General features: G+C 36.2%; 4 protein-coding genes across 6 annotated transcripts; 1 reads left to right on the top strand and 3 right to left on the bottom strand.

The window, feature by feature from the left end:
* On the bottom strand, positions 539-3057 carry LOC18772081 (transcription factor MYB80). The gene is made up of 3 exons (XM_007207548.2): positions 2018-3057; positions 1798-1927; positions 539-1534 (listed from the first exon to the last, which is right to left on the bottom strand). The coding sequence occupies exons 1-3, from the start codon at positions 2148-2150 to the stop codon at positions 766-768; spliced, it is 1032 nt and encodes a 343-aa protein (XP_007207610.1). The 5' UTR covers positions 2151-3057; the 3' UTR covers positions 539-765.
* On the bottom strand, positions 5923-17125 carry LOC18772896 (tubulin-folding cofactor C). Of its 3 annotated transcripts, XR_002272077.1 has the most exons (3): positions 15493-17125; positions 11510-11577; positions 5923-6196 (listed from the first exon to the last, which is right to left on the bottom strand). XR_002272077.1 is itself a non-coding variant. In XM_020566184.1 (2 exons), exon 1 carries the CDS (start codon positions 16603-16605, stop codon positions 15541-15543), a length of 1065 nt encoding a protein of 354 aa, XP_020421773.1. In that variant the 5' UTR covers positions 16606-17125; the 3' UTR covers positions 5924-6196; positions 15493-15540. The 3 variants fall into 3 exon arrangements, 2 of the variants coding, with proteins under 2 accessions (XP_020421773.1, XP_007205440.1); XM_020566184.1 differs by lacking the exon at positions 11510-11577 and having other exon boundaries at positions 5924-6196; XM_007205378.2 differs by lacking the exons at positions 5923-6196; positions 11510-11577 and adding an exon at positions 14621-15336.
* On the bottom strand, positions 17200-18807 carry LOC18772371 (50S ribosomal protein L29, chloroplastic). The gene is made up of 2 exons (XM_020566185.1): positions 18354-18807; positions 17200-17650 (listed from the first exon to the last, which is right to left on the bottom strand). Exons 1-2 carry the CDS (start codon positions 18693-18695, stop codon positions 17474-17476), a joined length of 519 nt encoding a protein of 172 aa, XP_020421774.1. The 5' UTR covers positions 18696-18807; the 3' UTR covers positions 17200-17473.
* Positions 19568-24413, top strand: LOC18775057 (ubiquitin carboxyl-terminal hydrolase 3). The gene is made up of 6 exons (XM_007205326.2): positions 19568-19936; positions 20909-21025; positions 21442-21540; positions 22329-22517; positions 22891-23072; positions 23611-24413. Exons 1-6 carry the CDS (start codon positions 19820-19822, stop codon positions 24014-24016), a joined length of 1110 nt encoding a protein of 369 aa, XP_007205388.1. The 5' UTR covers positions 19568-19819; the 3' UTR covers positions 24017-24413.

Below are 24962 nucleotides of genomic sequence, written 5' to 3'. Positions count from 1 at the left end.
TAACAATTCCCAAAATATATTTGAGGAGTCCATAAACATATACACAAGCATAGCATCCTATGAAAACATAGAGAGTTAAAAACTCAAACAATAGATGCTTCTCCCATAGAACTAGCCATTAATCATCTGGCACGTGGTTGAAATACACTATGAGTAGTACAAAAATTTTAATGTGCGAATGACTCTCAAGCCTTCATGATTTGATTGAACAAGAATATGGTACACATATAATGCCACGTGCATCAATCAAGTAAGGTGCTGTGGAGGGAGCGGCAAGAGATTAGGAATAGGCAGAGGGAGGACCTGTCACCTATTCTATTGTGGATTTGACCTTTACCTGGTTCTATTGGCCAAAGAAATTAGGCAGATGTTATTAGCATTGTAATATATGTGTCATTGTGGTTGTTTTTCCTTGGACTTGCGTGCCATGCATATGCATGTAGTGAGATTTCAAAGCATTAGGTGATAATAAAGATGATGATGATGATAATAATATTAATTAATCTGCAGGAATGTTGGGTTGGTTCGGTTTCTTTTCTCCAATTGGGAAAACATGTAATTAAATATTAATTAATCAGCTAGTAAAACAGATTCCTCTTGCATGAGACCTCAGAACGATTAATTATACATATAATTAAACGATTAATTATACATATAATTAACGAAGAGTATACACATATGTAAATATATATTATCAGAAAGTACACATAAATAGTAAGTGATCATGCAATTAGAAACCTTTAGCACACATCTCTACCTAATTAATTAAGCAATCTCATTGAAAAAAGAGTCCTCAAGAAGAAGCTCAGACCAAGCCGAATTAGCCACTCCTCCAAAGCTTGAAGTACTGCAAGCATCTCCCATGGTGTTGCTTATCGAAGTCTCTGCCACCGGAGGAGCCATAGAAGTAGGAGATGGAGTGGTGTTTGAAGAAGAAGGAATGTTCCATGGATTGTTGGGAGAGTTTTGCCCTTGGCTCAAAACTACAGCAAATTGATCTTCAGCTTGGTTAACCATGTCCTTGTTGTTGTTCAGTGAAGGTGTTTGATAGGTTTGTAAGTCAGGCAAATGAGAGAAAGGGATTGAATTATGATCTTGGACTGGTTCGAAATTAGCTCCAGGATATTGTGGTGGGTTTTGATCCAACTGATATGAACAGAGAGAGCTCAAAAGATTGATGGTCTCCATGTCAGTGATATCATTTAGGTTGCTTGGGCTACCAGCTCCAAAGGAATTATTAGCAGGAGGAGGTTGGAGGAGACATTGTAGGTATTGGAGCCTAGCCATTTGAGCTGCTTCTGCTTGTAGTCTCACAGCTTGTTCATCCCAAGATGTGTGCCCTCCATGGTCCAGGAGCTCTTTCAAATTGACAAGAGCTAGAAGATGAGGCAAGCTAGAGAAGATATCGGTCCGAGGCCGGTGAGTCATCGGATCAAAACCCATCTGAATCAGCTTCTTCTTCAAATGGGTGTTCCAGAAATTTTTTATTTCATTATCCGTCCGACCGGGTAGGTGACTTGCAATTGCTGACCATCTTGTCAAGAACCAAAACAAAGAAGGGTAAGTTTATACATACATCAAGCAACATGTATTTTTTTTTATAATAATAAAAATGGATATATTTTCTTGCTAGATACCATATATTAGAAGAATAATCTACCTAATAATGATCTTGCTTGACCAACAATATATACTGTCTCAACATATACAACGTTATAGAGGATCTGATTGAGTAATAATATATGCCACAATATATAAAATAATTAAGTTTGTGAAAAAAAATAATATGAAGCCTACTTGTTGCCAAGGATGGAATGGAGGTTCAGAATTGTTTGTTCTTCTTCTTGAGAAAACTTCCCTCTCTTTATATCTGGCCTAAGGTAGTTTGTCCATCGTAACCTGCAACTCTTGCCGCATCTGTTTAAGCCTGAAATTATTTCAAGAAAAAAAAAACATAACCCAGTTAAGAGAGAGAGAGAGAGAGAGTTTTATGTTGTGTACATGAGAGGATCAGTACCTGCAAGTTTTGGAAGGGCTCTCCAGCTTCCATGGCCATTTTTCTGAATGTAATTCATGAGCTTTTGATCTTCTTCAGGGGTCCAGGGACCTTTCTTGAGGCCACTCTCATCACAACAAGGAGACCTTCCCATTTTCTTTACCTAAGAAGATTTGGTTGCCTCCCTCCAATCCAACCATTGATAACTCACCACTCTATTTATATACACCATCTTCTTGTCGCCTCCAATCACATCGAGGCTGACTGACGTGCTAGTCTCCTATTTGCTAGCAAAACAACTACACCCTTTTTCTTCTTGAAATGACAAATTTACCCTTCTCTGTGCTTCATAACTCACTCGACATTATTTTCGTCTTGACAATCTGTCTTGATATTGTCTTGATTAATCATAAGTGGACCATGGTTTTTTTTTTTTTAAATTTATTTTTCATTTTCATTTTTTCGTGGGGGGTATATGGCCCCACTGCAGACATATAGCGACTAAAACAGTGGTGATAGAATTGCCATAAAAAAAAAAAACATTACTCGTCAATGATGAGGATTTTATAATTCGTAGTGTGCTTGATTCACCAAAGCTTGCTTTGATAGTCTTGGGCTACGACAAATTGGAAAATGTCACATGAGCAGGTTATAGCTTGAGCACCATTAATCTTGGAATATATTTTGATCATGTATAGTGCGGCGGCTCTCCCCTTCCTTGAATTATATTTTGAAAAAAGACATATATATATATATATATACACATCAAGCAAAAAAAACAACTTTATATATTTGTATTTAATCTATGAGGAAACATAAAAAAAAAAAAAACGAAAAGAAGCAAGTCGCCCACATATCATATATCCATTTAGTGTATTTATCACTAAGTTCCGACTACTTTCACTAATAAATAAACAGAGTTTGATGTCTAGATGCGGAGAAAAACTAATTTCTTGCCACATACAACACATATTCTGATTTAATTAGGCGATAGCCTGTCAAATTCCCCACACAATTTTTTCTCTTACATTTGGTCAGCCTAATATGACTATCCAATTTCTTCCATTTTTGCTTCTTAACAGTCAAAATGAGGAACCCGATCTAAGTGTGGGAAATGGAGAAAAGAAAAGGAAAACAAAAGAAAAGAAAGGGGTGAGCAAATTTATGAAATTAATGTATTATTATATAAGTGGCTGAGTAGCTAGAAGTCAGCAACAAGGAACAGGTGGCACGTCATCGGTGGTTGGAGGAACTCATTCCATGCACGCAACGAAGAAGAAGGCCCTTATTTCGTCATTGATTGCAGTGCATGGAATGGAACTTGTCATAATAATTATAAACTCACGTATAAAAAAGAAGGAATTAAATTAATGGGGGCCCTCTCATTTCTGAAATATTTGGCCAGCTTACGCATGAGCTCAACTCAAATATATACCCACTCTCCTATCCATTTGCCTTCACCACCTTTCTCTATCTCTATCTCTCTCTCTCTCTCTCTCTCTCTCTCTCTCTCTCTCTCTCTCTCTCTCTCTCTCTCTCTCTCTCTCTCTCTCTCACTTTCTCACTTTCTCACCGGAAAACAAGAAAAAACCAAAGCTTATTATTAAAGGGGTTTAAGTACTACTTTAGTCCCACTTAGATCACGTTGGCCCAGATTAGCTACTAAGTTTTTTGGTGTCTTTAATTCATTTTTATCTTATTTTATTGCTGGGACAATGGATAGCTTGCAAGCTCCAGCCAGGTTGTGCGAATAGATTAAAAAAGAAGTTCTACAGAACCATAATTAGGTGAATTATTCTTCGTTATTGGGATAGGTTAGGATATAATGTAAAAGAAAGAAACTGAATTGAAAATGTTAAGATGGAAGATAACAATAAATAAAAGAAATATATAGATATGGGATATTTATTTATTTATTTATGTTAAACGATAGAATATTATTGATGTGAAGAAACTAATACAAGAAGTCTAAATTCGTATCAAAGGCCAAGGGAGTTTTTTTTTTTTTTTAATTTTATTATTATTTTTTTAATAAATGTATATATGCATGGTATGCATATATACAATATAATTTTACCCATTTGAAAAACATTGTCAAACATAGCCTAAGTACTTGTCTACCATAATTAATGGTATCACCCACTGATATAAAGTTTTGGACCAACTAATGAGCCATATACATGTGGTGACAAAAAGATAATTCCAAAACCGGATAAGAAACTTAAATATGAATGTTTATTTCCTAATTTCGAGATATTAATATGCCTAAAATAGATACAAGTTAAGGTTCATATATATAATTTTATTTTTTCATCACACCATTTTTAACTGTTATTTTAAACTATTCATATTGAAAACCCTAGTCTCATCTTAAAAAAAAAAAAGAAAAAAAAAAGGAGCATCTTTGCTCACCACTTTAACCCAAGATGTATGCTCACTACCATTCTTAACACTTGACATGTGTTTATAAGCATAATCATAGTCACATAAATCAAAGTAAAAAATTAATCATGGTTATGCCTATGGATACGTGTCAAGTATTAAGAAAGATAGTGAGCATACACATTAGATTAAAGTGATGAGCAAAAATATTTCCTGGAAAAAAAACATCTCTAGCACCACATACCTTAAGGGGGGAGGAGGTGATTGTTCCTTCTCCTCCCATCTCCCCTCTTCCTCCCCTCCTCTCTGCTTTGATACACAAATCCTCCTTCCCTCCCAAACTTTTCTCTCTCTTGTTCTGTCATCTCCTTCCCACCCACCTCACCTCCCCTCCCTTCTTACCCACCCATCCCCTCACCTTCCCTCTCTTCTCTCTTTTTTTTTGTTGCACATATAGAGTTCGGGCTTTTGATTTGCTTGGGGACAACGTGGCTGCCTTTGTTGGTTTTACTGGGTCATTTTGTAGATCTCGAGTTCCAACTCTTGATTTAATTCGTGTGTTTTAGTTTTTGTTTGTAACAAGTGCATCAACCTTTTTTGAGTTTGTTGTGTGTTCGTAGTCTCTTCTTGTAATTTTTTACTTGTGAGAGTTTAAAGATTTTAGTTTGCAGTCGTAGTTCTATGTGTTGTGGTCTATGCCCAACTCTTACAAGCTTTCAACTTTTTTGTCGGGATTTATTTGGCCCTTTATGGCTATGTGTAGAGGTACAATTGTGTGCCTGAGGTTGCCGATGGAGTTCTCCGTATGTGGATTAACCCTTTATAGTTATTGTGGTTCCATATTTGTAATAAGATTGTGTGATTATCTGTATTTATACTGACTTTGTGTCTGAATTAAAAATGCAATCTATTGTCTTTATCTATATTATAAAATAAAATAAAATAAAAAAAACCGCCCATACTAAATAATATCGAAATATATGAGTTCTAAAGCAAAAGCATTAATTTAACTTTATCTTTCTCCATCATATATGAGTTCTAATCCTGAAAATTTTTATATCTATAATATATCTTAGTATTTTTGTTATCACAATGAGTCTGACAATTTAACACTAGTTTCTGTTAATTATTCTAGTATTATATGGAAATTGCAGCTCGACACAAAACGAGGGCAAAGCGTGTATTTGATTTTCTTTGTGATAAAAAATAATAAAGGTTTAATCTTTATTGAAAGAAACGGGGAACCTACGTACGGAGCAAGTGATGCAAAAGTAAAGTAGAAATGCAGCCACCCCATGTTCTTTTTAATTTTTCTTGGGTTGGAGGAAACACTGTTTTCTAAAGAGTTTCAGATGAGACAATACCGAGTTATTTACATATTAATGTGCATTATTTTTAGCAACCCTAGAGAAACTCCCCTAGTAGCCTCCTAAACTTTTTTTCATTAAAAAAATAACTAGGTAAGCACGAATCATATTCTCCCGAACCCACGACAAGATATATCAGAAAAAGCTTTAAATCACAGTGGATTTTAATGATTGAAATTAATCATAAGGTGATCTTCATGCAAAAGCAAAATTAGAAAGAAATAGATTAAAAAATATCTTTGTTGTTTGTTCAAAATACTTACACAGAGAAAGGGACATATGGATGGATGTGACCCCATTTGACCAGTGAGTTTGTTAGCCAAGAAGTTGGTGCGGCAAGCGCCCTAAATTCCACCACTTTGAAACCCTAAAGACATCCTTCTTTAGTTAACCTCGATGAGAATGCGTCAATGGCATTTGTTAATGCCTTGGTCGTCCTCTATCCTTTGTCCTGTTAGGAAAAAAAGAGATTTCATTGCAATTTTCACCCAAGAGGGAAAGGAACATGCATGAGAAAGATCAGTACAGGTGAAGAACTAAGTTATTAAAATCGATGAACCTCACGAGGAAGGCATGTCTTCGCATTGGTGTTTCTACATATACGAATTAAGATGTATAAATATCATTAATTACCAATAGATTAAAACCCTTTATACAAACTAATCCGATGCCCGCAACCTTTAATTTCTGGAACTGCTTCAAAATTGATCGGTTCTATCTAATTCAGAGTGTTTGATGAGAGCCTTGTACCAGATGGAAAGGATATTTTCCTTATGAATCTCCCTCAACCATGGGCCAGTTAATTAAGGTTCTTGCTTCTTGCGAGTGGGTTATACCTCAATTAGTTGAGTTTTTCCACCACCACCCATCTACGCAGAGGTTACCTAGTGAATATTTGTGTAAACCTCCTTCATCCAATCGCTTGTACATATACTATGTAAAAATTCCAGGCATGTATATTATACTATTTTGTAAAATACGTACGCATTTAAGGATGGCACAATAACTAATTTCAAAGGCTTCTCGAGGGCAAAAGAATATTAAACTAAACATGTTTCTTATCAGTTAAGCGATCGAGCTATGTTAAACCTAACTCACAGTAGACATTATAATTATCAAATTATCATGACCACGTACGTAGGTCAAAGCAATAAGGACGACAAGTCCATTAAAATTTTCTTTGTCTTTCTTTCCCCCTCCTCTGACCTCATTTTGCTGTCGGTACAAGTTTCACTCCTAAAAGGGTTTCTCGAAGTTGAATTAATAACCCTATGAACACTAACACCATCTTCACGAAAGCTAGCAACGAAAAAAACGATTTTTTTCTTTTTTAAAACAGAGAAAATAAAAAGATTGCTTCTTGAATTCAACTAAGGTTCCTTGTCGGGTGGACCATCACATATCATTATAAATCTCACATCAGAAAAGAAACTAATTTGAAACGAGGCAGCTGGTTTGATTACATAAATAATTTAATATAGGTCTAGTGATGTCACCCAAACAGACCAGAGGGAGCAAATGTCCATTAGAAAAGATCATAGCTGTAATGTCAGCTAAACAACTGAATTGCTTGCTCTCTCAAGTTTCTACCCGATACATCTAAACTCGGACTTTCTATGCCCTCTCTCTCTCTCTCTCTCTCTCTCTCTAAGGCCACGTATGGCCATTTCCCATCTGTCTCTCTCTTCATTGCTACTCCATCTCCACAGTTAGGACCACAAAGCAGAAACCAGAAAATAATAAGAAGCATCGATCGCTTCCATTTTAATAATCTACATGCAATTTATAGTCGTTTTAATCGCATGCAAGACATTAATATTATGAATCATTGACGACGGATCGTTTGGTTTTTCGAAAGATCCAGAAAGGAAAGGATTTGACCTACTTGAAATAATTGATGTCTAGGTTTTCCATCAACATTTCCTTTCCCTTTCGCTCACATAGAGTAATATAGTTCGTTTCTAATCGAAGAAAATAGGATTATCAAATAGATATCCAGTACACACATCATGTAATTCATATAGTGACAGTCCGTTTAATTAATATTATGACCAAAGGAAATAATTAATAAGAAAACTGCTCAAGTTAGAATTACTGATGCTTCAAGAATTCAACAAAGACCCATTCGTCAGATTTATTTATGCCATGAACGAAGAACACAGAAAAGATCTCGACTGCAAGATGACTCAAAACTCAGCTGTTAATTTCTGTCATGTATTGGCTATGGAAAACCTAGCTAGAGCTATATTATTAGTGGGGTTTCGAGATCGTCATCTAATTGTATTAGTTGTGGTTGATCTCCTTCCTGGTAATATGAAATCTTTTTTTTTTTTCAAAACAAACAAACTGAGATTGGCCACCTGAGCTTGTGGGGTTTCGATCTCTCATCTTTCTAACATTGACAATGACAGTTAGAATAGGTTTTGTTAAGTGCTTGAATTAACAAATAGAGACTGCACCAGAGAAGCAACCACGATTGGTTCCTAAAAAAGAACAACCTCCATTACGTCTAGTACACGTGAATGCCAATTGAGCCTTCATCGAACAACAACTTCACTCATCTTTTCAACCATTTATACCCCAACAACCCTAATACAAACCACAAAAGCTTATGTGGGGTCTCGAAATCTATGCTAATTTCATCATATCTTTACCGTTTGAATGACAAAATTACGTGTCGAACCCTAGGTTTTTCTTTCTTTCATAATTGTGTTCTTGTGTAACCTTTGAACCCTATTGGTTTTGACTCAAGCAAGGGCAGTGTGTCATCACCTTTTTTTTATAAGATGCCTGCATTACTATAATAAGAGACTCAACATAGAATATGTTTTCTTCCTAACTGATAGTCTCAGACAAGGACCCCATTTCTGCGTTCAAATTTATAAACAATCTCGATCAACCATTGCTGAATTCTTCTTCATCACTCCTCACTTTCATACTTTCAAGGCATCCAGTTTTCTCAACCATTATGCCTAACATTGTGGAATATAATATCTATATATTATATTGTCATGAAGTACTCTACATATATTATATTGTCGCGATGTCAATCAAAAACAAACATTCACACATGATTCCACACACTCAATGGTCTGAACAGACGATGTGCATGTGTGTAGGATAATTTTATCTGACTTGATATATACCATATATCAATCTAAAAACCATTAACCATATGGAATTTTGCATAAATGTTTGGTCAATCATGATCATGGACCATTAACTAGGTGAAATTACGTATGGATGTACAAATTAGATTATTAATTTAACAAATTAAAATGTCAAACTATCAACAATAAATCATTTCCATGCACATATATCTATATGAGTATAGCCTAGTCACATGATCTCCTTATTCCAATCGAGGGTAATGAAACCTTTTTCATCTCACATATTCTTGGATTAAAAGTCAGCGAATCACAGTAATACACACACAAATATATACATGTGCTTTTGGTGAGCATGAAATTCATGTTCATCAACTATTTGATCAAACCCAACAACGTTTATTGAAAAATAAAAGTCTATAGAGAAGATATGGGAACATGAATCCAAGATATTTTTTCATATATATATACACAGACGATACAGGTAAAGATGTATGAGAGTTTGGAAGGAAGTTGAGGTTCCACTCCAAAACCAATAGGCAATAGGAGGAGAAGCCCAACACCTTATAAGCCTTTGCAAGGTTTTCAGACTTTCCAAACATTCTCACAATAAGTTTAACCTTGCACCTTTGAACTCTTGATGACCCTTTAACCTTGGACCACCAGCGCTATTAGTTCAACATTTCCCCATCTTTTTCTCTTCTTCTTTTTTAAGGGTTAGGTTATGAATTGAATTCATGTTATCTATCTATCGAAAATCCAACGAACATAAAGATAATGACACAGATAACATATGATCATCTATATCTAATATATGGGGTGGAGGAGGCGCAAGAACTATAATGATGATGTTATTTATCTATTACCTATATATTACTACTAGTACTACATGGTTTGAGTTTCTTAGGGCTTCTTCAAAGAGTATAATAAGAATTAGGATTTACACTGCATGGAGCTGCATGCAGGAAAACCCTAAAAATGACACAGAATCGCTGCTGGAAAGGAAATCAACATTGAAAAATATGTACGAATAGTATCTTTTAGCTCAAAACATATACATGGACTGCAATCAATGCTACGACTGCTAATCTTTGGCGGGAAAAGGAAAAACTCAATTCTAAATTGAGGAGTTTTAATTTCTTTTTCTTTTTTTGTTTTTGTTAATTTCAGTTCTTTTTAAAGTATAAATTGCTAGTGTTGTACTTTAGAAAAGTCAACCCTTTTTTTTATTATAAAAGTATTGGACAAGACCAACACATGCACGTCGCATATAGAACCCTTATCTTGTCGCCCCTCCCAAACTTGCATATCAACTTGTATACGAGCACAGTTGAACCCTAAACCATGAAACCGATGATTGTGTTAGACACTAGCTGCAAGGTGCATTAATGTTGCGTAACTTACATACATAGAGGCTCTAGGGGTGAGCACAGCTCAGTTTGGTTCTCTTCAAACCAAAAACCAAATCGTGAAAAATTACTGGTCCACTTCAGTTTGATTTTGCACAAAAATTGCCATTTGATCTGAACCTGTCCAAGAACGGTTCAGTTCATGGGCTCACGACCATTTGATTTTTTTATTTATTTAAATTCTTGTGTTTTCCGAGCATAAAAACAAAAACACAAGAGACGGTATATTCAACAATGAAATCCATCAAGCACACACCCTAGTTTAAGAAACGATATATACGAGCATTTTCAAAACCTTACTATAGAATCACGCAAACACACCCGAGGTCAGTTGGTTAAGAGCATTTACCCATGCACCTGTGGACCTACCATCCTAAATTCGATTTCCCCCTTTCCTGAATATCGCTTTGTATTATTAAAAAAATAAAAAATAATTGTACAAGTTATAACCATTTGGTATTTGCACAGCTTGAAATCAACAACGGAGAATCTGAAAACAAATTATTCATGGGTGTCATAAATAGTCACACTAAACATACTTTAGAGCCCTAATTGCAATGCAACCTATGAGTTGGATCGGCCATAGAGGCCCAATAGCAGACTTGTCCTATTCCTATTGGAGAGCACAGCCCAGGAACACTAAATACAACAAATGGACAAACGCTTTTACGAAAAAACAAAACCCTTTTACAAACAAACAAGAAAGCCTTAAGAATCCATTTGACCAACATGGACAAACACTAGTGGTTCCTGTGTTTCAGTGATTTCTCAAAATCAGAGAAAAAGTAAAAGTAAAAACCCTTTTCTCTCTTCTTTTAAGGTGTTTGTCAGTTGTCAAAAACCTTAATTTAAAGGCAGCACCAAAAGAACATGTACTTCCAAAGAAGAAATGGACATATAAGAACTAGTACTATGCTTCAAAAGAAAAATTCCACAACAGGATATGTCAGAAACACAAATCCAATTTCATTTACACAAAATGTGGAAGGATAGGATGTAGAATTTGCTAAGAATTCATGCAGATATAAGCTTATCATCTAAGTATCCTGGGATGCATACAACTAACTCGATCCTCTCATCAAAAATGGTGATCTCCAAGGAAATGTGGAGTGCAAAGGTAAACAAGAAAATAGCTTTGACAAGAAACCTCTATATTCTAAGCTCTTCAGTTTCGTAGCATCAGGATCAAGATAATATATACATGCATCTAACAATCAGGCTTCAAAGTATAAATGGATGTAGACATACCTTAAGCATTTCATTAATCCAGGGAAGTCTCGATCTTTTCACACTCCGTACGAAAAACAAGCATGGAGCTAGGCAATGACCATCGAAGAATATTGTATCAGAAGATGATGTAACAAGTCTAAAAACAAGACTGTAGGAGAGACAGGGAGGGAGGGAGAGAAAGAGAGAGATCACCATCAAGACACCAACTAGCTCTCCTATAAATATAAATATCTCAGTTGATTGGTTAAAAGATTAAGACAACTTAGTCAATGATTGAAAAGCTTTCTGCATGGAAAGCTTTAAGTCACATGATATATATATGGAGTAGGAATAGATTACCATCATATAGATCTGCCCCATGAATATATATACCAGATGATTGGCTATGATATAAAGAATCTAGTCAAAGCTCTAAATTTTCTGTGCAAAGCTGATAATCACATGGTTGGAGTGGGTAAGATTGAAAAGAAGTACCAGACCAAAAAAACAAAAATAAAAAAAAGAAGAAGTCATTATTAACAGATAAAGGTATGAAGGTATCCCCATATGCTTTGCCTTGTCATCTCTTTCTTATATACTATATATAAGACATAAGTCTATAATTACAAACGGCAATTCATATTATGAGGACCCACGTGTGTAAACATAGACCTCACAATATATGGTGCTTACTTTGCTACCAAAACTAAGTTAGACCATGTCTTAGAAATTAAAATACACATGTTAAGTACTTGTAACTTCTGCTAAGAGACAAACTAGGCATAAGCTGGAAAGCTTTGCAGAGTTCCAGATTATGACTTTGTTATGTGGAAATGGCAGAGAAAGTTAATGCTGCCAACCCCAACTTTGACAGTTCTGAGAGAGGAATCATTAAACAATTAATCAAATCCAGATTTCACTTTTCTGGCTCTATATAATATCCAAGACGGTGATCAATCCTTCAAAAGCAAAAAAGGAATCTTTGACTTGTTCTTTAACAAATCCATGTTTGGTCAAAATTCCAGCACAAACTACTATTCGTTTTCCACGCAATCAATTCTTAATTGGAATGATAGGGCTGAACCTAGCAATATTCCAAACGGTATACAAGACCAAGAATGAAGTCAAAGAAAGCGTCAATGTCCGTTGTCATGCTATCAACAGCCTAGCTGCTAGCCAGGACCAAACACACAGAGAGAGAGGGGGTAAAATGGTCATCCTCAAATTTCTACATTTTTTAAAATTGGCAGATAGATTTCAAACTATGGAGTCGTCCCTGTCAAATCCAAAACAAATTTGGAGGCCGTGTTTTCCATCTGATTCAAAAGAGTACATGATATATAAGCATTAAGAGTCATGCTTGAAGCATTAGACACCAAGGCAGACAGCTAGCTGTCACATATGAATAGAAGCTCATTACCTACTAAGCAAACACGATTCACGTTTGGATTATTTGATTTAAAAAGTCAACAAAATAGGTTTACATTCAACAACAAAGTGGACTTTGTATTTGATTCCAAGATAAGGTGTAACCAAAGACACATTTAGATAAGAGGATATATTACTACAAATACAGTAACCTCTTTGAGATTTTGTGTAATAACACATGCATCCCCGTAGACTAACACTTACCTCCTTGATCTAAATCGTTGTGAACATTACAAACTTACTCCAATGCAAGGTTTCTCTCCATTGTTTTTGAAATTATTATTGTCATTATTACATGCCGCATTGGAGAAGTATATTCTGTTTGTTCTTAACAAAATCTCAGGAATGCCACTGCAATTTACTCAAAAATATCCAATCCTAAGTCGTAAGAGAAGCTAGTTATAGAAATTAAAAGGAAAAGTAAATTTGAATAACCAGTTCTCACATGCTGACTGACTGACAATTTTATGCAGTCAAAATAAACCACATTCTTTCAGCACTGTTTATGCAGTCCTAATACAATCAGAGTTTGCACTGTACAACAGAATCATGAAGCATCCAATCCAATGAGCATAGATGCATTTCCTAGAAGTTTAGCAACTACAAAATTTCTGCATATGAGTCATGATTTCATTAAGTCCATTGGGACTTTTCTGTAATTCCTATACAAGAAGCTAAGATTGCTAGTCTTCCATTATTGTCTCGAACATGGGACAGATCTGATGTTTATTAAGTGGAAGAGTATAAACATAAATCCCAAGAATTTAAGCAACCAAATCGAGCATCAAAAGAATAACCATGCATTCAGTATATACTGTGCATAAGCGTTCATACTGTCATTACTAAATTGCCATCGCACAGCAAGAAACTTCCTATTTGCAAAGAGAGGCACTAGTTACTGAAACAACCAGAGTAAATAAGAAGAGCCATCTACAGAAGAGAAGTTAATTGACTCCAACAGGAAGTCATCTCACAAATATGCCCACTAACTTCAAGTCACCATCCTACCTTTTAGGTTGCTATCCACCATCTTAAGAGCACCAGAGGAAGTTCCCATAGGAAGGATTGTTGCAGGGGAAGGGAAATATCAAAAACCATTAAAAGCTCAATTGATAACAATGAAATTTTTTTCCTAAAAGAGAACCTTACAGACAATGATATCCACATTTATTCTGCTTGATGAAAATGAACTGGAGGTGGTTAATCAATCGGGAATTTATAAAAATTCAAAACGAAAGAAAAAGTATACTTATTAAGCAGGAACATATCTGAAAATTATCATACTTAAAGGAAAGAAATTAAAGTTTTTGTAAACTTACAACAATTATATCAGAAAGAGAAGTGAAATGTACAACAAGCTCAATTTATTCTATGAAAATTAATTCTTAAAAGGAACAGAACGTTAACAACTTTAATCAGTACCGATCTAGTAACATGATTCCCTTTCCACTGGATCTCCTTGTAAAATGTTTATCTCAAATAAGGGCAAATACAAAAGTCTGTTAAAATTCATAACGGACAAAAAATGGGTGTTCTATCAGGAAATGACTAACATTCAATGAGAAAGAAACTAACTTTAATTTACTTTTTTTTAAAAATAGTAAAATAACAAAGAAAAACAGTAACATGTGCATTAGAGAAGAGCGAAATTATATTTTGTCTAAATTATGTTACAAAAGAATCAAATCTGCAAAAATTATTTTTCATAAAAGTAGCACCAGTTTAGTGAGAACAAAATACATAGAGAGAGATGAAAAAAACCAAAGAAAGGTGAGGAAATCTAAAGGGGCTGCTACTATTCATGCTTCCCCTGTGAACTCTCCAATATTGGTGTCTTTTACAATCCCCACTTGTGCACGACAGTGTGTTCCCCAATCTAATTCAGTTTACTCAAAATAACATGTAAATATACACATGTATCCTCAACCAGTTCAAGGAAAACTTGTCTGTAACATGATGCAAAATGCTACACGGATCACTGACATGAGTCGCACAACAGTTAATATAAGCCTTTTCAAACTCAATATTGGCTTCTGATTTCCTTCCCCATTGCTTTACATCTATTTGTTATTTTTGGCTACTGATAAACCACCAGGATTCAAACTACACCTCACCTAAGTAATCAGCTTAGTGTGTCAAAAAAGAAAACTTTTTAATTTTATGCTTCGTGTTTACATGTCTAAACATCAATCAATGAACAACCTACACAACAGAAAATCCAGATTCCAGGGCATCAAACTCACAGCCAAGGCAATTTTTTTACAAAAGAAGGTCCCATATCTCCAGAACAGAGCAATAAAATAATGTATTTCAAACAGACATTTCAAATCAGCAATGAGATTGGCCTTTGTGTCTTTTCCTCACTACCCCATCCAGCATCAATCTCATCCACCAAGTTCCCACAATTTCACATTGCAACATCATAATCATCTTGGCAGCTAAATTCGGAATGACGAAAAATATAAAAATAAATAAGCAAAACACTTCAAAAAACAGGACACTAATCAGCAATCAGAGAAAGGTCAATCACATCCAATCCACTCAAGATTTTCATAATCCATATCTAAATACCAAATACAACAAAAGAATGTTACCTTTTACTCCAAGCACACACACTAGTAACAAACAAAATGGGTAACAGCCTAACTCTCCTCGGAATTTGAAATATCAACTAGACCAACTCTCTCATCCTCCGGCAAAATTGACCAATTTGGCGACTGAACCGCCCGCAACCAGAGGAAATCATCCACATTGCTCCAATTCTTCGTCTCCCCATCAAGACTGGCCTCCCTAAGCTCGTCCTCAATCCCTTGATAGCTCAAACAGTATGGCGCAAACCTCACGCCGCAACTGTCCTCAATTATAGGCCGGCTCCTCACCCTCAGATAAAAATCACTCCTTTTTGCATTGTGAATCCGAATTTGATGCGACGCCATTATAAAAACACATCTTTCAACCCCATCAATTAGAACCGAACCCGTTACAGGGCCTGTATAAACCTTACAGTTCCTTAATCTATGAACAAAAAGCGCTCTCACAGAACCTGTTAGCCTCACCTCACAGGAATCAAGGTCCGCAATCGTAAATTCTCCCAATTCCGATCCCTTAAATTTATGCACCAAAATCTCGCCTTTCTTGTTCCAAAAACCCGGGGACTCCGGAACCCTGAAACCGGGTTTCTCAGGTTTCTTCTCTTCCTCCTGCTCTTTGGATTCGAAGATTGGGTCTTTTCTGGTGGGTTTGTTCTTGAAAGCGAATTTCTTCTTGGGTAATAACTCGGAGCTCAAAATCTCGAGACTTTGCCTCAAATCTGATATCGTTTTGAGCGAGGACCGAACTTCGTACGAGGGTAAAAAATACGAGTTCTCGGCGACGAGCTTCTCGAGATCGGAGATGGAGGAGGAGATTTGGTCGAGCTGGGGTTTGACTTGAGTCGACTCGGAGAGTCCGAATCGACATTGAGCGAGTTGAGACTCGATGGAGCTCTTGGAGTTGGAAAAACGGGAAAGGAAGGTTGATGTGGACTCAAAGGAAGGAGAAGAGGACGAGTCGGACTCCGCGGATCGGCGGGTGAGTGAGCTGCCTAAGCGAGTTTGGTGACGGTTGGTGAGACGGTCGAGCATTGATTGGTGCTTCTTTTGGAGGGCTGGGTCCACATCTAGGGGATTAGGGCTAGACGAGAGAGCTGCTTCTTCTTCATTTTCCATCGATGGCAGCGATGGGTCTGATTGAGAAAGCTTAAATTTGCAGAATGAGAGAAAAAGAGGGACTTGGCGATTTGGCGATTTGGCGATTTGGGTTTTGCCCTTTTATACCTTTTCCTTTGGCTCCTTTTTTTTTTCCTTCCCTTTTTTAATATATATTTTCTTTTACAAATGTGGATTAAGCTAGCGTGGTCAGGTCAGTGAAGTCCCGCACCCAAAATCGAATTCCCCATTGTTTACATATGGGGGGAAAAATAAAAAATAAAAAATCTTATTTTATAATTTTACACCATTGTTTTCTGGAGAGTTGCGGTATATGAAGTTTTCTTGTAACCCTGAAAGATCATTTAGACTTTTAATTTCCACAACTATCGACCTTGGGACCGAAATTGCTTCCTAAAAAATTTGTGGTTGAGAACGAAAAATCATAACACTATGGTCCGAACCTCTAATAGGAAGTTACTCCAAATAAACAAGAAAGAAATATGGAACAGTAGCAGTAGATGAACAAGAATTACCTGCAAAAAAGTATTTCTGAAAGCGTTTAGCAGAAAATCTTAAAAGTGGTTCCGGTTCGTGAAGAAGAAGTCGAGAAAAGAAGGCATCAACTGGGACTTTTAAGAGAGACAAAAGTACAACACCACCCTACCCGCAACAGATCCATACTTCACAATGCCATTCACCATTTTAGGGATTAAAGAAGACATCAAATGGACTTGAGAAGAAAAAAAATATCACATTATCCTACCTACAACAGATCATTATAAACAAATTGTCTGAAGGAGCACTTGGGCAATGATTTAAACAAAAAAAATTCCAGATTTCTAATTTTCATGGGTGGACTACATGGTATTTGCCGGATACATATGGATCATGCAGCCTTCTCAGCTGCTTCTGCAGCTGCTTCTTCCTCTTGCAACTTAATCAATGACGGAGGTGGTCTGACAACAATGCTCCTCTTCCATTGTCGATCGAACTTCCTTGACAACCTCTTACCGATTCCCTCCTCAATCTCTCTTTCTCGTTTAACAGTGAGCAAGCGAGCAATCTACAAATCAAAGCCAACTTCACATAAGTACAATCCCAAGCTGATCCGAAACATTAACAAGGGTAGCCTCCCTAACAACCTCAAAAACTCAACATTTGCACAAAGAGATAGCAAACAAATAACGGAATTATAATAAACTAGCAATCTGTACTCAGATGGCATCAATGAATTGAAAATGCTGTGAAGACATCAAAACTCAAGCCCATTAGAAGTTGCAACTACAAGAAATAGAATCTAAGTTTTTTTTTTTTCTAAACAAAGGGCATGCTTAGTAGTTGTAGTCTTCTACACATTTTGCAGGGTGAACACTACAAGATGAAACCAAAACAAGAAACAAAGAGAAATGACAAAGAACCAGCAGCACAATGATCTTAGCCACAAGTATTTCCAACAATCTAAACATCATAAAGTTTATTTATACTATCAAATTCATAAGCTCCTTCAGATTTCTAACACAACGCATACCGATTCAATAAGCACTTTACAGTGAATTGGAATCTGGAAATCCAATGTTATCTAAGCCAATCTTAATCACTACGCCCTGACAATGAAAAATAATCAGAAAATTCCCATTTCCTTCCCCATCATTTTCTCTCCTAAAGCACTTTTTTTTGTCTTCTGAAAAGCTAAGGAAAATAGAACCCACATTTCATAACTGCGTTCAATCTATGAAAATATATTCTTTGAAGAAGAAATTTTTTACCCTTTTGCGCATTCGACGGAACTCGCTGGATGTGAACTCGTTGCGAGCCGATTTCTGGAGGCGAAGCATGAAGAGCTCACCTTTGAGCTCAACCACCTCCTCGTTGATTTCTTCGGTGGTTTTGGTTCTGATTTCCTTCATCTCTTCTTCTCTCTTGGCCATCATCACCACCGAAGACGACGAGCAAGGCCTCCGAAACGACGCCGTTGGGAGACGAACGACAGTGTTCGGGCAAGCGCGTTGGAATCGCAGGCCATTGAACGAGGACTTGGGGATTGGCGAGAGCAGCCTTGCCGGGAATGTAACCGTTGAAGATGGAGCTATGGAGATTGCGCCCAACATCGTTTTTCAGCTTCTCTCTGTCTATCCAGTTCAGTGCTTTTGGCTTTGGGATGTAGATAAGGCCTGATGAATTTTATTTTTTATTTTTTATTTTTTTGGGTGCTGCTTTGATTTGAAAGCGAAAAATTCATAAGTAAATTCAACCAAAATACTTTGTCAATGAAATTCCCAATTTAACCTTATAATATTTTTATTTTTAAATTCATCAAACCCACTGGCCTAGGTATGGATTGGTTCGGTCCCAGCGAGAGTCCAACTCGTTCATTAACCAATAATTTTTCGTTAAGAAAACTTTGGGCACCTAAAATAATTTGATGGGAAATCAATCCTTATGTCTTTTTCCTATATTTAATTTTGGCAGTAATTGAACAAGTTTGTTTAGTTTTTTAATTATACCCTTAAATTTAAAATCTGCAATAAATAATAAAAGAAAGCCAATAGTCTTGTTATTGGATAAAATTACGAACGAAAAAACCTTTCCGCAAACTTGAACTTGCAAACATTTCTTGAGAATTAAAAGAAATGATGTATCCTTACACCGAGGTTCTAGGTTTGATTATTCTCTCTTATATTCTTAATATCGCTTGTATTAAAAAAAAAAAAACAAAACAAAACAAAAAGAGAGGGAGTCGTCATTCAAGTGCTTGGGCTAATAATGGGTAAGTAGATGATATGAAAGCCCAACTGGGCCGGATTACTAATTTTATTTATTTTTGTTTCAGGCCGAATTGGTATTGAAAAGCAGCTTGGCAGAGCACGTGAACGTGATGAGGTGATGTGGAGTCAATATTTGCTTAATTTATCCAATTCTATTTTTATGTTTTTTCATGAATATTAAAATCAGTTTAATTTTACCTCCATTTATTTATCGATTTATTAATTTCGGTAATTTTCTCATTTCCGTTCGTTCCCCTTCCTCCTCTCTCTCTCGAAAATAAACTCAACCTTCATTCTTTCCAAGCTCAACTTCCGAACGAAACCCTAACAATTCAGACGCACAGAGAGAGAGCAAACCAGTTGAGCAAGCGACCTAGTTGTATATGGCATGCGAGTCGTTGAGTTGAATCAGGGAAAGAGGATCTGAGTGGTCGGCGATAATTGATATTGGGTATTGACTTGGTCTGATGGGTGCTGCGGGCTCCAAACTCGAGAAGGCTCTCGGCGACCAGTTCCCCGAAGGCGAGCGATATTTCGGCCTCGAGAATTTCGGGAACACTTGCTATTGTAACAGCGTTTTGCAGGTTTCGTCCTCATCCGTCAAATTGTGTCATTTCATTAGCAAACTTTTCAAATTAGGGTTTTTTATTTTATCGGTATGTATAATTCTGTGGTACAATGAGAATGACATGAAGTGTTTGCAAATTATGAGCTGTGATTGTTTCTAATTCAGTAATGGTTAAAGTTAACTTAATCGGATTGGATATCGTAGTTCAGTGGCTGATTTTTGTGGTTGTTCATGATCGTTTAGATGACTGCTTAGCTAGTTTAGCAAGTGCTTGGTTTGTGGTTGATGTTTTTCTCGCGTTCTTTAATAACATTAACAGTCAGCATCCCAAGGTTTTCGCTGACGTCAAAAAGTATGACCATTTTCTGCTTTGCTGTTCAGCTTTCCAGTGGCGGTTCAAAGTGTATTTCTGGGTTCCGGATGTACTTTTTGAAATGTTAGCGCATCGTGCAATGACATGCTGCTATTTTCTTTGTCTAAATGGATGCGCGCTGGGTGAAATCCCTCTTAGGCGCTCTTGTCTTCTCAATTTACTACAATTGATATTCTTTGGATTAAGATGGTTTCCGTAATTATTATATTTACTCTGTAAATTGAGACTCATGTATGAAGAGAAGAAAGTGTTTGTCAAACACAATTATGAGTGACTAGGCTAGGTACTTGGGCTGCATTTTAACTTAATATTGTAACTAAAATTCAATGTTCAGTTTAACCTTGGATGCTTCGGGAGGGAGTTCACATGGTCTTTCAACATATCTAATGTGTAATTGGGTTTTTGTTAGACCCTCAGTATGTTTACCACTTCTATCTTTGTTCCATGCATTCTGAAAGTATTAGTGCCAATATTTTTCAACTAAATATGTGTATTTTACTATTGGGTAAAACCATTACTTAAAATATAAATCAATGTCTTATCCTGTTTAGGTTGTTGGAATTCAATTTTCTAAAGTTATCGTCAATGCCTTATCCTTTTTATTTCTTCATGCAGGCACTTTATTTTTGTGTTCCATTTCGTGAACAATTGCTCGAATATTATTCCAGCAACAAAAGTACTGGGGATGCAGAAGAAAATCTCTTGACATGCTTAGCGGACTTGTTTACACAGGTAACAACTATACTAGATATGTATGGTACCTGCACATTAATTTGATCATCTCAGGTGGGACTTGCAATGTTAGGGTTGATCTTTGTATTTTTGTAATCTGTATGCCACTGTAACTGTACAGCCCTCCTTCCTCTGCTGTTCTGCCATGTCTAATCTATGGGAAACAACTGAGTTATCTGTTCCAGTTTCCCTAATACAGGAACGTTTATCTGGGGACTAACAGCTTTTGCTTTCCTGTATATGATCTGTCAAATATATTTTATCTTACCTCATATACAAGAATTGAAATGTAAGCAAGCCCAGTATATATGACTCTTGAGAATTGTGAAAAACAAATCTCGAAATATGTGATGCTAGTTTCCCAAATGTTTAGTTTTTTGTGCTGTGATCAATAGTTTATTATTTCTTTGTTGTAGATAAGTTCCCAGAAGAAGAAAACAGGTGTCATTGCTCCAAAGCGTTTTGTTCAGAGATTGAAGAAACAAAATGAGCTTTTCCGTAGCTATATGCACCAGGTATGTCTTTCCTTCTAACCACCAAAATGTGCTTTTTCCTTTGTTATGAAATTTTTCTAGAAATTTATGTCTGAACATTAAAAGATTTATTTGAATAATTGTAAAACAATATTATTAAGGATTTTAATTAGAAAAAGTATCACCATCATCTGTTGAAAGCTTGAGCATGAGCCTTATGGGATGAGTAATGCTAGTGTATCCATGGTGAGGGCTACCATTTGGCAGTTAAACTGTGATTGTGTGTATTTGAAGTGGCTGTGTATGATTGAATCATGATGACAATTATATGACGTGGTTGTGTATAATTGAACTGTTATGGCAATTAAATGAAGTGATTGTAAATCGTTATATATAGCTGGACCTCTTTCTATACCCTGAACTACGATTTGAGAAATAGCTAAAAACTCACAATTTTGAAGTCTCATCATTGTTGGCGTTTGTGCAGGACAGTTGTAATGTTGTTGCACATTTGTGAATGTTATACACAAGACCAGATTTTGAATTTGGAGATTTTACGGAAGTTCCATTATTTTGTATAATGGTTGTGAATGTAGTTGCAGATGGCCTTTGCTGATACACAAATTTATATATGTGATGTAATGATGATACTCTATCCCTCTTGGTATATCGGTGCATGTCTCCTTGTTGCATTGTTGTCAAATCTTTCTGTCGAATATTTGAAGAGCATGTTACTTTTTTCCTTGCTTGTTGATCAAATATCTTTCATTTCTCATTACACACAAATATAATGTTGCATATTAATAAATGTTTCTATCAATTTTATTCAGGATGCTCATGAGTTCTTAAATTTTTTGCTTAATGAACTTGTTGACATACTGGAGAAAGAAGCCCAAGCAGCAAAAAGTGATCAAGAAACTTCTTCACCTCCTGAAAAGATGGTAAATGGTCCAAAGAATGCTCAGGCCAATGGTTCTCATAAAGATCCCTTAGTTACCTGGGTACACAAGAATTTTCAGGTGATTTTGCTCTGCCAAATCATTTAATCATAGCAGTTTCCATGTGGTAACTTTTATGTACGTGTGATAATCCCAACTATATGCCTTTCTATTGCATGCAGTTTTTGTACTTTTGATAGTTTTGTGGTTGTATTTTTGAATTGATTCCTCAGTTATACAAGAAATGTTTTGGCTGAGATTAGTGGTAGTCTTTGAATTCATCAACTTCTCCTTTTATAAATATAACAAGAAGAGAAGGCAAAACCCCCAATGTTGTGGCCATTATTGACTGATTCTTAACTCGTTACCGCATTTTACATTGTCATACAATATCACTACTCTCTTTGGTTTTATTATTAAGAATCTCATAATTTTCAATTGCTGTTTGAGCCAGGGAATACTCACCAATGAAACGAGGTGCTTACGGTGTGAGACAGTGACTGCAAGAGATGAAACATTTTTTGACTTAAGCCTGGATATTGAACAGAACAGTTCAATTACAAGCTGTTTGAAAAACTTCAGTTCGACAGAGACATTGAATGCTGAGGACAAATTCTTTTGCGACAAGTGCTGCAGGTAGTTGTCTATCATTTACTTGCCTATGTTAATATATGATTTTCTGTTTTCTGTTTTCTGTTTTCACCTATAAACTGTGGATACCATCACCTGATACCATCAATGCTTATCCGGGTTCTAGCTTTACTAACATAAAGCTCTATGCATCTAATATATTGTCCCAAGAGTATTTTTGAAGTTCTGGGAGTTCAACCATAGAGAAATCAGAAATGAGCAGCACATGGCTTTAGGCTGTTGGTGCTGCTGCAATCAGTCTCTAGTACCCTTCTGCTTAAAGATTGACTTAATTGAGCAAAGTACGAAATTTTATTATGCAAAAGAGGAATTGAGATCTATCCTCCATTCCCAAAAGAGTAAATGCTAAGCAATTTGCTTGGCATTTGTTAACTCCTCAAATGATAGGAGCTGGTTGCCAGGTGTGTGTAATGGGTATAGATAATATTTATGAAGAAAGCATTGATTCAATTTTTTATTTATTTAGTAAGAATTCCCTTTTCCAGCCTGAAAGCTGACAAGGTAAGCTCTTTATTTTATGCAGCTTGCAAGAAGCGCAGAAGAGAATGAAGATAAAAAAGCCACCTCACATCCTGGTCATCCATTTGAAGCGATTTAAGTACATTGAGCAGCTTGGCCGTTACAAGAAGCTATCTTATCGGGTTGTATTCCCGCTTGAGCTGAAACTGAGTAACACGGTTGAAGATGCAGAATCCGAGTATTCTCTGTTTGCCGTTGTTGTCCATGTTGGAAGTGGGCCAAACCACGGACACTATGTTAGCCTTGTGAAAAGCCATAACCACTGGTTATTTTTTGATGATGAAAACGTGGAGATGATTGATGAGTCTGCTGTGCAAACTTTCTTTGGATCAGCGCAGGAGTATTCAAGTAATACAGATCATGGATACATCTTGTTCTACGAGAGCCTAGGCACCAGTAACAAGAGTTAAGAAGACGGCGTTGGATTTAAGATGGTTGGGTATTTCTAATCATTTGGACTTTTGCATTTCTTCTGTTTTGTGTTTACTATTTTCCTTTTTTTCTTTTTTTCTTTTTTTCTTTTTCCCCCTTTTTCAACCTGTGGGAAGAGCTGTCAAATATCAATGAGATGATGTGGGTTGTGAAAAAAAAAAGAGTATACTTAGGTGGTTCGCATGTACAGCGGATGGTCGAAGCACACCATCCTTTTTTCTTTCTTTTTCCTTTTCTTTTTTTTCACTTTTTTCACAATAAGGAAAAGGGTAGTGTATATGGTGAGAAATTTCAGACCGTCAGTATTCTTCACGGTTGAGAACATTAAACACTAGAAATGCCATGCAATTGGAATTGCTCATCACTATTTTTCTTCTTGTGAACCTTGTCTTTATGAGGCTTAGGTTTTGCAGGTGTTCAGGGGTCGTTTTTGAAGTAAAAACCTAGTACTTGATTGATGTAATATTCAAAATATTTAAAGTACCCTCTCGTGCAACATGGTTCAAAATAAGCCAATAATTTTGTAGTGTGTTTCCCATACAATCTCAGAGTGCACGGCTACGGTGAGGGTTTCTGTTCAAACAAGTTTGTATCTTCAAAAGTATAATAACCCAAAACCCAAAAAGAAAATTCTCAAATTGGAATCTCGAATGGTTTTTGTACCAGCCAGACTCAAAAGGCATTTTTTGACATGGCACTGATCTATACTTTACCTACATAGATGCCAGAAGGATGTCACGAGACGCGAGCTAACGAATGTCATGCACAACTTCTTCGAAGAAAACCCTAACATTTTAAATATATAATGAGCTAAAAAATAGCCCACCTGGTATCATCAAATATGAAAAATAGCCGTTAACTTGATGATTTATAACTTTAAAGTTGTTTGTGCCAATTTTTCGAAGATAGAAAGAAAATGAACTC

The sequence above is a fragment of the Prunus persica genome, chromosome G6 (assembly GCF_000346465.2).
Source record: "Prunus persica cultivar Lovell chromosome G6, Prunus_persica_NCBIv2, whole genome shotgun sequence".
NCBI lineage: Eukaryota > Viridiplantae > Streptophyta > Magnoliopsida > Rosales > Rosaceae > Prunus > Prunus persica.
The sequence above is the reverse complement of the archived record's forward strand: the minus strand, read 5'-3'. Positions and strand labels throughout refer to the sequence as shown.